Here is a 13,028-nt window from a genome sequence, read left to right on the forward strand (position 1 = left end):
TACAACTTAAAATACTCATTTTACATCCTTACGATATCAATCACTTCCCTTCTTCTCTTTCCATGGTTCATTTTACATATCATAAATCCCTGCGTGTTTTATAATATCTACACCAATCGGTTTTCCATTATTACATCCATCAAAAATTATTTACACAGCTGAATTTATCTTAAATGCTGCCAGCGTTTTCAGCTGTACACAATTATTTCCCATATGGCCAACAAACGTTTGCCAGTCTTCTTTAAATGTATGTTCTCCTTGTTCTCTTATTCTATATGTCAAGTCTGCAAGTTGTGCATTTTTTAAAATATAGTTTTGTACACTTGCTTGTGAGAGTAATATCGCCGCAGCCTCTTAACGGCTACATTTTGGGCATCCTGGCAGCAAAAATAATTTTAGATGACAAAGGAGAAACTATGGATGTAGAATAATAATAATAATAATAATTTATTATTCATACTCCGCCCATCTGACTGGGTTTCCCCAGCCAGTCTGGGCAGCTTCCAACAAAACACTAAAATACAATAACCTATTAAACATTAAAAGCTTCCCTAAAGCAACGGTCAGAGTCAGAAGAGCTGTCAAAAAAAGCAATATGGATTCTTTGGAGGAATTAATCATGATGATTAACGTGAATAATTATTAATAGCATTGATAATAATGTTTGGAGGAATTGATAATTGGAGGAATTGATAAGAAAAACGCCCCTTCCCCTAAACACCCGTGTATTGCAATCAAGAGTTCATAGCCCCCATTGAATAAGAGGGAGGCGGTTAGAGCAACGACAATAACTTGGCGCGCGCCAGTGGCGGCGGTTGGCCCGAGGGACAAACCGTCTTCGCCTCGACTTGGCGCGCAAGCGTGATCGGCGCATGCGCCGGCGGTTGCCCGCACGCGCAGACTGCGGGTGGGAGGTCAGTTGCGGAGCGGAGACCTTCGCTGAGAGGGGGAACTTTTTCCACACGCGCACACACGCACTTCAGTTTTCCTGGTGCGCAGGCGCGTAGGAGGAGGCCGTTGCTCCGGGCGACCTGGCGGCCGGCCTTCTCCTCAGGAAAAGCTGAGGGGAGAGGGAGGATGTGGTGGTGGTGGCGGCGGCGAATCCCGGCGTCGCCCGCCAGGCGCTGAGAGGGAGAGAGCGCGTGAGGAAAAAAAAGGCCCATGGCGGAGTTCCTGCCGGTGCCCTTCCTTCGGGAGGAGCCGCTTCCCGGGCCGGATGCGTCCGAGACGGAGGCCGAGCTGTCCCTCAGCCTGGCGCGCACCAAGACCCGCTCGTACGGGAGCACGGCCACCGTGGCGGCGCCGCTGGCCGAGCGCTACGTGGAGCACCGCATCAGCGCCTGCGACACCCTGCAAGGCATCGCGCTCAAGTACGGCGTGACGGTAGGTGATGGCTGGGCCGGCCGGGTCGCTGGCGTCCTTGCTATAGGTATGGGTACGAGGACGCGGGACGCAGGTGGCGCTGTGGGTTAAAGCCTCAGCGCCTAGGACTTGCCGATCGAAAGGTCGGCGGTTCGAATCCCTGCGGCGGGGTGCGCTCCCGCTGCTCGGTCCCAGCGCCTGCCAACCTAGCAGTTCGAAAGCACCTCCGGGTGCAAGTAGATAAATAGGGACCGCTTACCAGTGGGAAGGTAAACGGCGTTTCCGTGTGCGGCTCTGGCTCTGGCTCTGGCCAGAGCAGCGATGTCACGCTGGCCACGTGACCCGGAAGTGTCTCCGGACAGCGCTGGCCCCTGGCCTCTTAAGTGAGATGGGCGCACAACCCCAGAGTCTGTCAAGACTGGCCCGTACGGGCAGGGGTACCTTTACCTTTACCTAGAAGCCATAAAGGGACGCAGGTGGCGCTGTGGGTTAAAGCCTCAGCGCCTAGGACTTGCCAATTGAAAAGTCAGCAGTTCGAATCCCTGCGGCGGGGTGCGCTCCCGCTGCTCGGTCCCAGCGCCTGCCAACCTAGCAGTTCGAAAGCACCTCCGGGTGCAAGTAGATAAATAGGGACCGCTTACCAGCGGGAAGGTAAACGGCGTTTCTGTGTGCGGCTCTGGCTCGCCAGAGCAGCGATGTCACGCTGGCCACGTGACCCGGAAGTGTCTCCGGACAGCGCTGGCCCCTGGCCTCTTAAGTGAGATGGGCGCACAACCCCAGAGTCTGTCAAGACTGGCCCGTACGGGCAGGGGTACCTTTACCTTTACCTAGAAGCCATAAAGGGACGCAGGTGGCGCTGTGGGTTAAAGCCTCAGCGCCTAGGACTTGCCAATTGAAAAGTCAGCAGTTCGAATCCCTGCGGCGGGGTGCGCTCCCGCTGCTCGGTCCCAGCGCCTGCCAACCTAGCAGTTCGAAAGCACCTCCGGGTGCAAGTAGATAAATAGGGACCGCTTACCAGCGGGAAGGTAAACGGCGTTTCCGTGTGCGGCTCTGGCTCTGGCTCTGGCCAGAGCAGCGATGTCATGCTGGCCACGTGACCCGGAAGTGTCTCCGGACAGCGCTGGCCCCTGGCCTCTTAAGTGAGATGGGCGCACAACCCCAGAGTCTGTCAAGACTGGCCCGTACGGGCAGGGGTACCTTTACCTTTAAGAGGACACGGGTTGGGGGGGGAAGCGTCTGAACATGTGCAGAGTGCCGTCTTCTGGGGGCTCCCGCCACCAGAGTGGAATAATTGCGGGATTGATAAGCGAAAGCGAGCGGCCCTCCTTTATCTGAAGCATGTGCAGAGTGCTCCCCCCCCCCGCCACGTTCCCAGTGACTCCAGCTGGATTCTCAGACATATGTGGCTGTTAGGAAGAGTACACTTAGAAGCATAGTCGGAAGGAACCCCGAGGGTCACCTAGTCCAGTTCCCTGCAATGCAGGAATCTAAAGCATCCATGACGGATGGCCATCCAACCTGGGTTAATACAGTGCCACTGGATTCTGCTCTGGTCAGACCTCACCTGGAGTACTGTGTCCAGTTCTGGGCACCACAGTTCAAGAAGGACACTGACAAACTGGAACGTGTCCAGAGGAGGGCAACCAAAATGGTCAAAGGCCTGGAAACGATGCCTTATGAGGAACGGCTAAGGGAGCTGGGCATGTTTAGCCTGGAGAAGAGGAGGTTAAGGGGTGATATTATAGCCATGTTCAAATATATAAAAGGATGTCACATAGAGGAGAGAGAAAGGTTGTTTTCTGCTGCTCCAGAGAAGCGAACACGGAGCAATGGATCCAAACTACAAGAAAGAAGATTCCACCTAAACATTAGGAAGAACTTCCTGACAGTAAGAGCTGTTTGACAGTGGAATTTGCTGCCAAGGTGTGTGGTGGAGTCTCCTTCTTTGGAGGTCTTTAAGCAGAGGCTTGACAACCATATGTCAGGAGTGCTCTGATGGTGTTTCCTAGTTGGCAGGGGGTTGGACTCGATGGTCCTTGTGGTCTCTTCCAACTCTATGATTCTGTGATTCTAACCTCTGCTTCAAAACCTCCAATGAAGCAGAGTTCACAACCTCCCGAGGGAGACCATTCCACGGTTGAACCACTCTTATTGTTACAAAGTTCTTTGTGGTGTTTATACGCTTCAGGTTACAGACTCCGCTAACCCAGAAATATTACCCTGGGTTAAGAACTTTGCTTCAGGATCAGAACAGAAATCGTGCTCCAGCGGCGCGGTGGTATCTGTGCTTGATATGAAGAGAGTGCTTCTCTTTGCGGGTGTGCTGAGCCCCAAGCATCTGTGACTGACAGAAGAATGTTTGTCTGAGCATGTACAGAGGGCCTTTCGTCTCTCCTCCCAATAAATCTCAGCCCCTTAGGCATTTGAGATTGATATGTGGACAGTACTTGTGCAATAGGTATGCAGCCCAGTAACCCAAGTCAGCTTTTGGGGCCTCTGTGAGTGATAAGAAGTATGTACAGAGGGCCTGCCTTCTCTTCTTCCCCTGCAATAATTACAGATAGCTCCTGAGGCACCTGTGACAGATAAAAGGAGAACAATTCACTCTGAATATGTGTAGAGCGGCTCCCACTACAAATTGCCCCTCAGGCATCTGTGATTGATGTGAGAAAAATGCTTTCCTCTGAATCTGTGCAGTGTCCTCATGTCCCCCCCCCCCACATGGATATCTGTAGATGGCACCTCAGATGTTGAGCTGCTAGAATCTAGACAGATGTGCTTGGAACTCCAGCACATCTGTCTTTAGCACGAAAGTTGTAAGAACACAGGGAAGTGCCTTATGCTGATTCACTGCATTGGTCCATCTAGGCTCAGTAATCTCTACTGTGAGAGGCAGCTGTTCTCCAGGATTTCAGGTACGAGCTTTTTCCAGCTCTACCTAAAGATGCCTGGGATTGAACCTGGGACCTTCTGAACGCAATGCAGATTCTCTACATTGTTCTACTGTCCTCCCTCAAAGACATAATTGGGCAGCAGACAAAATGTCAATGTTTCATATGTAGCTGCCCTGCTGTGGTCACCTTTCAGCATGAAGAGAGTATATTCACCATCATAAGAGGTACTAAAGCCAGCACCTTAGGAACTGGTTAGAAGATACCTTTCAGAAAACTTTCAGAGATACCTGAGCTCCAGCACCTCTAGCTTTAAGAACAAAGACATGGTCAGGTATGTTGCCCTGTGTAAAGAAAGTTTTTTTGGAGGATTCTCTGCATAGCAGGAGAGGTGATGTTTGTTACACAACTGTTGCACTTCCCCAACCTTACTGAACTGTGATTCAGTTTGTTGCCTTGGCTGCATGTCTCCCCTTTAGTATGAATTATTTAAAGATTCACCCAGATACAAAAGAAGGTGAAGTGGCTGTTTTGGGTGACAATACATTTTAGAAGCAATATCTCAGAAAAGCAACAAACAACTATCTCCCAACCTTCCCCCCCCCTTTCGACCTTGTTTCCTTCCTGTGCCCCCCATGGGCATGGGCAGGGGGGCAGCTTCCCCCCAAAAGTAAAAATCAATACAAATCAGTACAAATCTGAGGTTCTGTTCCCCCTAACAAAAGCCTGCCCCCTAACAGAAATCCTGACTACGCTCATGCCCCCCCAAACTGGTAGAAAGGTAGCTATTTAAATGTTTTGTTTGTAAATAGAACATGTTTTATTTATATTTTTTATAATTTATACAAAATACAATTACATTAAATGATAGGAACATAATGAAATATTGTTGAAGCAGAAAAACATAGAATCATGGAGCTGGAAGGGACCCCAGTGGTCATCTACTCTAACTCCCTGCAATGTAGGAAACTCGGCTAAAGCATCCATGGCAGATGGCCATCCAGCATCTGCTTAGAAACCTCCAAGGAAGGAGAGTCCAGAACCTCCTGAGGGAGATCCATCTTCCATGTATTATAAAAAGTAAGGTAAAGGTAAAGGTACCCCTGCCCGTACGGGCCAGTCTTGACAGACTCTGGGGTTGTGCGCCCATCTCACTTAAGAGGCCAGGGGCCAGCGCTGTCCGGAGACACTTCCGGGTCACGTGGCCAGCATGACATCGCTGCTCTGGCCAGAGCCAGAGCCAGAGCCGCACACGGAAACGCCGTTTACCTTCCCGCTGGTAAGCGGTCCCTATTTATCTACTTGCACCCGGAGGTGCTTTCGAACTGCTAGGTTGGCAGGCGCTGGGACCAAGCAGTGGGAGCGCACCCCGCCGCAGGGATTCGAACCGCCGACCTTTCGATCGGCAAGTCCTAGGCGCTGAGGCTTTAACCCACAGCGCCACCTGCGTTTATAAAAAGTAAGCAACACTTATTTGACCCCAGTTATTCGACATAGAGAGGGAAACCTACAGATACAGTCCAAAAGGTACACAGGGAGTTCTGTATATAAGGGATAATTTTAAAAAGCAAGTGGTCCTCACTGACCTGGTGCAGAAAGATTTTGTCATCCAGAGGAGCCCTGGCTACCTACACAAAGCACTATAGCCCCACAAACCATTACCTGATAGTAAGGCCCACTGAACTCAGTGTGGCTTTCTTCTGAGTAGACAGTTATTTACTAGAGGCAAGTCAGCAGCACCAGACAACTCCGCTTGGCTGGGCACTGGGGTGGATTTCACTCTGTGCCTTGCAGAGCCAGGCCAACGCTGTCAACAGGCCCTGTGCCCCTTGGCAACATCCAAAGGCCCTGATCCATTTGGCGCTGGGGTGGATTGCACCCTGCGCCTTGCTGAGTAAGGCCCAGGCTGTCACCGGGCCCAGCACTGGTGGCAGCAACAAGCAGCTCCTGCTCTCCCAGCCCTACCCATTGCCACTCCACCCCTGCACTTACCTGACCTGGGGGTTCTGAGAGGAAACAAACCAGGACTGCTCCAAGAAAAAGCACACGGCAAAACATAGTGCTACTTTTTGCGGATAGTCGGCCAATGAGGATTTTTTTATTAAAAAAAAATGATTTCCCTTCTCACTTCCCTCTGTGGCCCCCTAGCCTCGTGCCAAGGCCCCCCCCCCCATTTATGCGATTTTCACCTGTGTCCCCCTTGGAATATCCTGGGCCCCCCCAGGGGGCCATATGGCCCCCAGTTGGGAAACACTGGTTTAAGGTGCATCCCAACAATCCCTTGCAGAGTGGTTGGGGAGATTTAGGTGCAACTCCTGGAATATGTGCTGCTACCAGGAGTCCAGGAGTTGTATCAAGCTTTCTAAGGAGATCCTGAGCTAGTCTCATGGGTTGCTAGAGAGAGCAAACTATTGGACTAACATTCACACTGGGCTTGTCCTTGAAGAAGGTAGAAAAACTTGGAAACGTATATCAGACATAAGACAATTACTGATGCAATGGAATGGGTTACTAATAGTATTGCATATGCTAAGCTAATTACTAAAGCATATTTATGAAATAAGCATTCGTGCTAGTAAGGGGTTTTATATATAATTATAAAGTCAAGTTACACACATAAGTGCACTAATTTACCTGTTACATGGCATACAGCAGGACAATGAACCATCTAATAATGAAAGAGCTAGGAACAAGCTCACCAGCCTGCTGCCAAAAATGCTATCCTGGGAAGCAAACCGTGTTTTTTACATAGTGGGAGATGGATGTTACAGCAATAACCCTGTCCACTTCTGCCTCAGATCCCACCCACTTTTGGCATGCAGCTTCTAAACATTTGGTATGAGGCAATGTGACCCTTGAAGAAAGAAAAGTTCCCATCTCTGATGTAAAATGTTGTTTCATTAAAACTCATTGCGCAAGGGACTTTGTTTAGAGATAACTATGGGCCTAGAACTTTTCGAAAGCAAAGGCTTCTGGTTTTGGATCTTCTGTCTTAATAAGATAAGAAGAAGGTGTGCAATTTTATAACAGATTTATATAGCAATTATATAGAAGATTGCAGAGCTCAGGTATTGGAAGATTATAAAAACAGGAGGATAGCTCATGTTGGTACAGTGGGATGAACTTTCTCATGACAGGATAGCATCTCATGGAGCCAGGTGCTGGATTCTAGTACCTATGATGATTTCTCAGTCCCTGGTCCCCATTATTGACTCATAATAACAATATGACCTAAAGTGCTGTATTTGTAGTGCTTCATCTCATTCCTATGGTTCAATATTTATATAGAAAAGCAGAAATTAACAAGCATGATTAATAGAAAGCTACTGATTTAGATTTAAGGGATAGGTGTAAATTAACATGTTTGTATTTAGATATAATTTTAACCAGGATGTTAAAAATTCCTTTGAAGTTTTACATTTCTTGAGCCATGTGCTAGAGAAGCAGGAGGGAAACAAAATCTTGAGTTACGTAATAGCTTTATGTGCATTATTTATTAAGCTGCGCTGTGGCTGCTACATTTTCTTGCTAGCCCATAGTGAAAACAACACCTCAGAGAAAATATTGTGTTTCTTGGTTGATACTACCCTACTTGAGATGATTCACATATATGGAGAAACTGTTGCCTGTTAGTGAAAAATATATAAAAACCAGTTTCAATAAACAAAAACACAAAACTGTTTCATAAAGTTATGGAAATAAAAAAGAAAATGCAATTTAATTTCAGGGTTTTTTTATTTGTCTAGTTAGAGCTGGAAATACAGTTTGTCTCCAAAACCTTTACTGTAACTTAAATATTCACATGTCTATGGTAGGCACCTGTTATTTCAGCTGTAATAGGACATAGGGCTTCATGTTGACGGTTAGTCTAGTTCCATGACTGTTAATTACAACCTAACCTTTTCCTAACACCATCGTGGGATTTTTGGATGGTTGATGGTGTGGTGCAGTTAGAGCCACAGCTCTTCAGTTATGCCATCTTTAATGTCACTGTAGTTACATGATATTTTATGTTTATTACTTGACGAGTTAACTGGCAAATGAAGGAGAGTGGAAGGGATGTAAATAAGATGACAAGGCCCTCTTTCACACTTGTTTCTAGCAAGTGCTGGAAGGGGCACCAAGGCTGGCAACTAGAAACTCAGATAAGCTCTTGGGACCCCTAATTTTCAAGTTCCATGGAATATTTTGCATTAGGTGCCCTGGTTCATGACTTCCAGTTCCATTAATCTGCTGAATGAGTGAGAGATAACTTGCCTGGTTGCCTGGTATTTAAATTCAATTTGTGTTTTGCAGCATTATTTTCTACTTTTTGCAAGAAACATTATTATGGGGCATCAATAAGAGAATATGCCCAAAGAGATCATATTTTATTATTTAATTTCATTGTTGAAAGATACATTTTATAGTGTATATTTGAAAGAAGAGATGGTAAAGTTGCTGAGACATTGCATTTAAGAAGGAAATGTGTGTCATGAAGCTGTTTGTAGAAAACTGATAAACAATCTTTACCTGAATCAGTAAACATAGTTGTGTGTTTGTTTCAGATGGAGCAGATAAAAAGGGCAAATAAACTGTTCACCAATGACTGTATATTTCTGAGAAAAACATTGAATATCCCTGTTATATCTGAGAAGCCTTTGCTGTTTAATGGACTTAACTCATTGGAGTCTCCAGAGAATGAAGCTGACACCCCCTCTTCTTGTGAAGATGGACCAGTGACAGTTCAGGAAGACAACTCTTCACCCAGTCCTCAAGAGCCTGACAATCAGCTCCCTCCACCTGAAGAATTATCTGCCAAAGATTTTCTACATAGACTGGACTTGCAGATTAAGATGTCCAAGCAGGCAGCTCGGAAACTAAAACCTGAAGATAACAGGTAAAGAAAAAAGAAAACTGCCTGCTTATTTAAACACAATTTGAGGGCTTGGTGTGGATAATACTTAGAACAGTAGCATACAAAACAGAGAGTTACCCACTAAAGCACAGTACCATCAGAAAGGGTTTACAATTTTTCCTGAAAATTTTGAGAATTTTCTTTAAATTCTAGTATTTGAGCTTCCATGTTACAGATTTGGTTAGGCAAATTCCAGATACTTTGATCAGCTCAGTGGCTAAAATTTTACACACCCACCCACACCCCTAGAGAACTGAAGTAATTCCGTTTTTAAAAGAAAGAGAAAAGCAAAAAGACCAAAGACCTTTCCAGAGTTTAATCTTCCTGCCCTGCCCTGGTCTCAGCGATGCTAATGAGATTGGCCTCCTCATCCACAGTCAGATCATGGATGAGGGAGAACTTGTTCAGAATCAACCCACCATTCAACAGCAACAGCCACAGCAGACCTGAGGGCTGGCACACAGCACAGTCACTAATTGCCTGTGCTATGTGTCCCTTCCCCTACCCTGAACTACTGTGATTGCCCCTCCGCTCTTCCAGCTCCTCTCCTTCTAGGCACATTTCACCTCCTTCAGTAAAAAAGACAAAAAGAAACCCACACAAAGTAAAAACAGTTAAGATAATTGTAGCAGCCATCATCACCATCATAATTTATTTGACTGGGTTGCCCCAGCCACTCTGGGTGGCTTCCAACATAATAAAAACAACAAACATTTAAAAAATCCATATACAGTGCTACCTTCAGATGTCTTCGGAAAGTTGTATAGTCGACTATCTGTTTGACGTCTGATGGGAGAACATTCCACAGGGTGGGTGTCAGTTGCACCAATACAACTTACATTCCAACAAGGCCAGGAGCAAACCTTTTCACCCTTTTCTTCCCTTCTCAGGGAGATAACAGGGCTCTCCCTCCCTCTTCCTTTCCCTCCCACTCCAGAGTGTAGCAGTGCAGATTTTTGCAAGCATCTCTATGGCCTCATTCATTCTTGACCTTTTGTTAATGCACAGTAATTATTTCCTTGCTCAGGGCAGCAGTTCTTCTATTTCTTCTGTGCCTTTGTATTTTACTCTTTCCTTTTTTATTTTGATAAAAATTAAAGGAGTGCATTTAGCTTATTTTTAGAAATTCTTTTAGTAAAACAAAACACTCTTTGCGGAAAGGTTGCAATAATTTCGTTGAATTCCTTTGATAAATGCAGTCCCCCCCCCATCTTTCTATGATACAGTGCATTTGGCAGGTGGCTAAGTTTGAATTATAGTTCTAAAAATGACATTTGTTCTACTCGATAGGGGCACTGAAAGATATTTAATTTTATTCTTTAATATTATTCTTTTAATTTTATTTGTTGGCCCAAACCATCTTCCTTTTGTGGTATGTTTTGCTGTTTTCTTAATGTACGCAGGGTGTATGTATGCCATAATTCCATGGAACCATTGGGAGCATAGAAATAGCCCAGAATGTAGAGGTGGGAGCAGAATTCAGTTTCCTGATGCAGCTGAATGTGATTTCAAATATTGTTGAATGATTTAATTGTCTTTGTCCCTGCCATGATTAGCAAAGTCATAATAAATTGTGCAAAGTAGCAAGAACTGCTGCCCAGAAGCAGTTACTGCTTAAGGCTGCAACAAATAGAAAGGTTGCAAGCCCATGCCATAAGTGCAGCTGAGAGACTAGCAACTTTTGCTATCTGTCCTTGAACTTTTTCACCCCAACTTGTCTTTAGAAAAACTTGTAACTAAGAAGTTGTACTTGCATCTGCATATTTCTTATTTGTTACTGATCTATTTTTTCCCCTTTTGTGGTATGTTTTTGTAGATTGTAAGCCTGAGGGCAGGGATTATATTTAATTTCATTTTATGTAGACAACATATAAAGTCGTACCTTTGTTCTCGAATGCCTTGTGACTTCTGAACACCGCAAACCCGGAAGTAAGTGTAGTGGTTTGTGAACTTTTTTTGGAAGCTGAACGTCTGACGTGACTTCCGATTGAGTGCAGAAAGCTCCTGCAGCCAATCGGAAGCCGCACCTTGTTTTTCGGAAGTCAAACGGACTTCCAGAATGGATGGCATTCGAGAACCAAGGTACGACTGTAGACTTCTCACTGTATACAAAATGCTTGTGGGCTCGCTTGATACATTGCTGCTTGAAAATTGTGAAGGTTTCCTACAAGGAATGACCATTCTGCTACATTCCTTGAAGGCTTTACTTTGTGGAGTAAATTTTATAAGCACCTGGAAACATTTTCACAAGCTTCCTTTTTTCTCAACAGGGAGGACGATGAGGAAAACTCCTATGCAACTTCTTCTTATCAGCAGCAGTAGAAGATGACTGAAGAGCTGGAATCAAAACTGTTCTTAAAGAACTAAATATCTGAGGATTCAAAAGCAAACCTTTTGGATTGATTTATTATTGTGTACTTGTTACAAGTCGTATATAGGTAATTCCACTAATTATACTTGCACTAAAATTATTTGACCTTTGCCTTCTGCAGGCCAATGTCCTTTTACTATACATTAATAAAGGAAGTGATCCTTCCAAAACTAGTAATTGCCTTCGTATTTCTGCTATGAAAATATATCCCTGAGACAACTCTGAATCAGGATCGTTAGGAAACAGCTGTATATACTTATAAGATAAAGTGTAAGAAAGATTAAGTATTTATGATGAAAGTCATTATTATGGAGCCTTGAGATAGATAAGCCTGTCATGCAGATTTTGTGCATATCGGAGCTGATGGATACAGCTCTGAATATTTTTTTCTCCATGTGTGTGTACATGTGTCTTTATACAGATATAAAAATATGTATAGAAAGATATTTGTTCTTAAAATGAACCAGTTTTAACTGTTTTGGAAATCAGTTGAGATTTTAAAGTATGTATGGCACAATACCTTGCTCGGAGACTTTTTTAAACAAAGGGAAGAACCTTGGTAAAAATGTATTTTTCTTTGTGTCAGGGTAATGTTCGAAACATAGATACTTGTGTGCAAATATATGTAGTTTTCATGTAATAAATGCAAAATGCACTTTAAGAAAGTGAACTGTCTTTGTTTTTCAGCCTATCTGTATAGAAAATACAGAATGTCTGGTGCTTTGCAAATACATTTCAAAAATATGCTTTTCTGTTTCATTTGAGTGTATTAAAATTTCCAAAGCTGTCAAAGTGTCTGACTTTTTTCTAACTACTGCAGCTTTATTTTAAATACATTAATTTTATGACCATAAAGAAAAATGAATCTATTGATTATGCTTTTTTATTCTTTATGCTTTCTGAAAAACTGAAATCAGAAATTTAATATCTTGGCTGTGGAAAATGAATGAGGATGCTATTGTATATGTCAGGGTTGGGGAACTTCAGGTTACAATATTCTGCCCCATCTATTACCAGCGGTTCATTGCACCGGCACTGCAAAGATGGATAGAAGTCTCACCATTTGCTTGTGTCTGGAACTACTATGCATACAAATTATAAGGACCTTGGTGGGCACGTAATTCAAGGCTTGTCTCATCCCTTTACAATACATCCATGTGACTTGTGATCAGGATTCTGAAAGATCATCTCACCCCTTATATATAAATTTGATCACTGTGCTTTGCAGGCAAGGGCCTCCTACAGACACTGTCTTATCTGGTCTGTTCTGCACAATTTAGGAATCTGCCCTTAGTGTTGTGGCACCTACCCTTTGGAATTGCCTCCTGTCAAATATCAGACAGTCACAGAGAGAATAAACACCATGGTGCATCTGCAGCAGCACACCAGATGCCTTCATCTGCCCCAGCTGCAACAAAGCATGTCTCTCCTGTATCGGTGTCTACAGCCACAGCAGGTGCTTGCTACAACCTTGACTTCACCCTCAAAGGTGCAATCCTCCATTGTC

At 44.7% G+C, this 13,028-nt stretch overlaps 1 protein-coding gene across 1 annotated transcript; it reads left to right on the forward strand.

The window, feature by feature from the left end:
* Positions 1–970: 970 nt before the first annotated feature.
* On the forward strand, positions 971–12,313 carry LYSMD2 (LysM domain containing 2). Its single transcript, XM_079953519.1, has 3 exons — positions 971–1,383; positions 8,801–9,132; positions 11,421–12,313. The coding sequence occupies exons 1-3, from the start codon at positions 1,162–1,164 to the stop codon at positions 11,470–11,472; spliced, it is 606 nt and encodes a 201-aa protein (XP_079809645.1). The 5' UTR covers positions 971–1,161; the 3' UTR covers positions 11,473–12,313.
* The last annotated feature ends 715 nt before the right edge of the window (positions 12,314–13,028 follow it).

This window comes from Podarcis cretensis, assembly GCF_951804945.1.
Source record: "Podarcis cretensis genome assembly, chromosome: 14".
Classification (NCBI taxonomy): domain Eukaryota; kingdom Metazoa; phylum Chordata; class Lepidosauria; order Squamata; family Lacertidae; genus Podarcis; species Podarcis cretensis.

Bases quoted from the DNA above. Each gene is read 5' to 3' on its own strand.
- LYSMD2 (XM_079953519.1), top strand. From the start codon at position 1,162: ATGGCGGAGTTCCTGCCGGTGCCCTTCCTTCGGGAGGAGCCGCTTCCC. The intron at 1,384-8,800 runs GTAGGTGATGGC...TGTTTGTTTCAG, and splicing joins CGCTCAAGTACGGCGTGACG to ATGGAGCAGATAAAAAGGGC. The intron at 9,133-11,420 runs GTAAAGAAAAAA...TTTTCTCAACAG, and splicing joins CTAAAACCTGAAGATAACAG to GGAGGACGATGAGGAAAACT.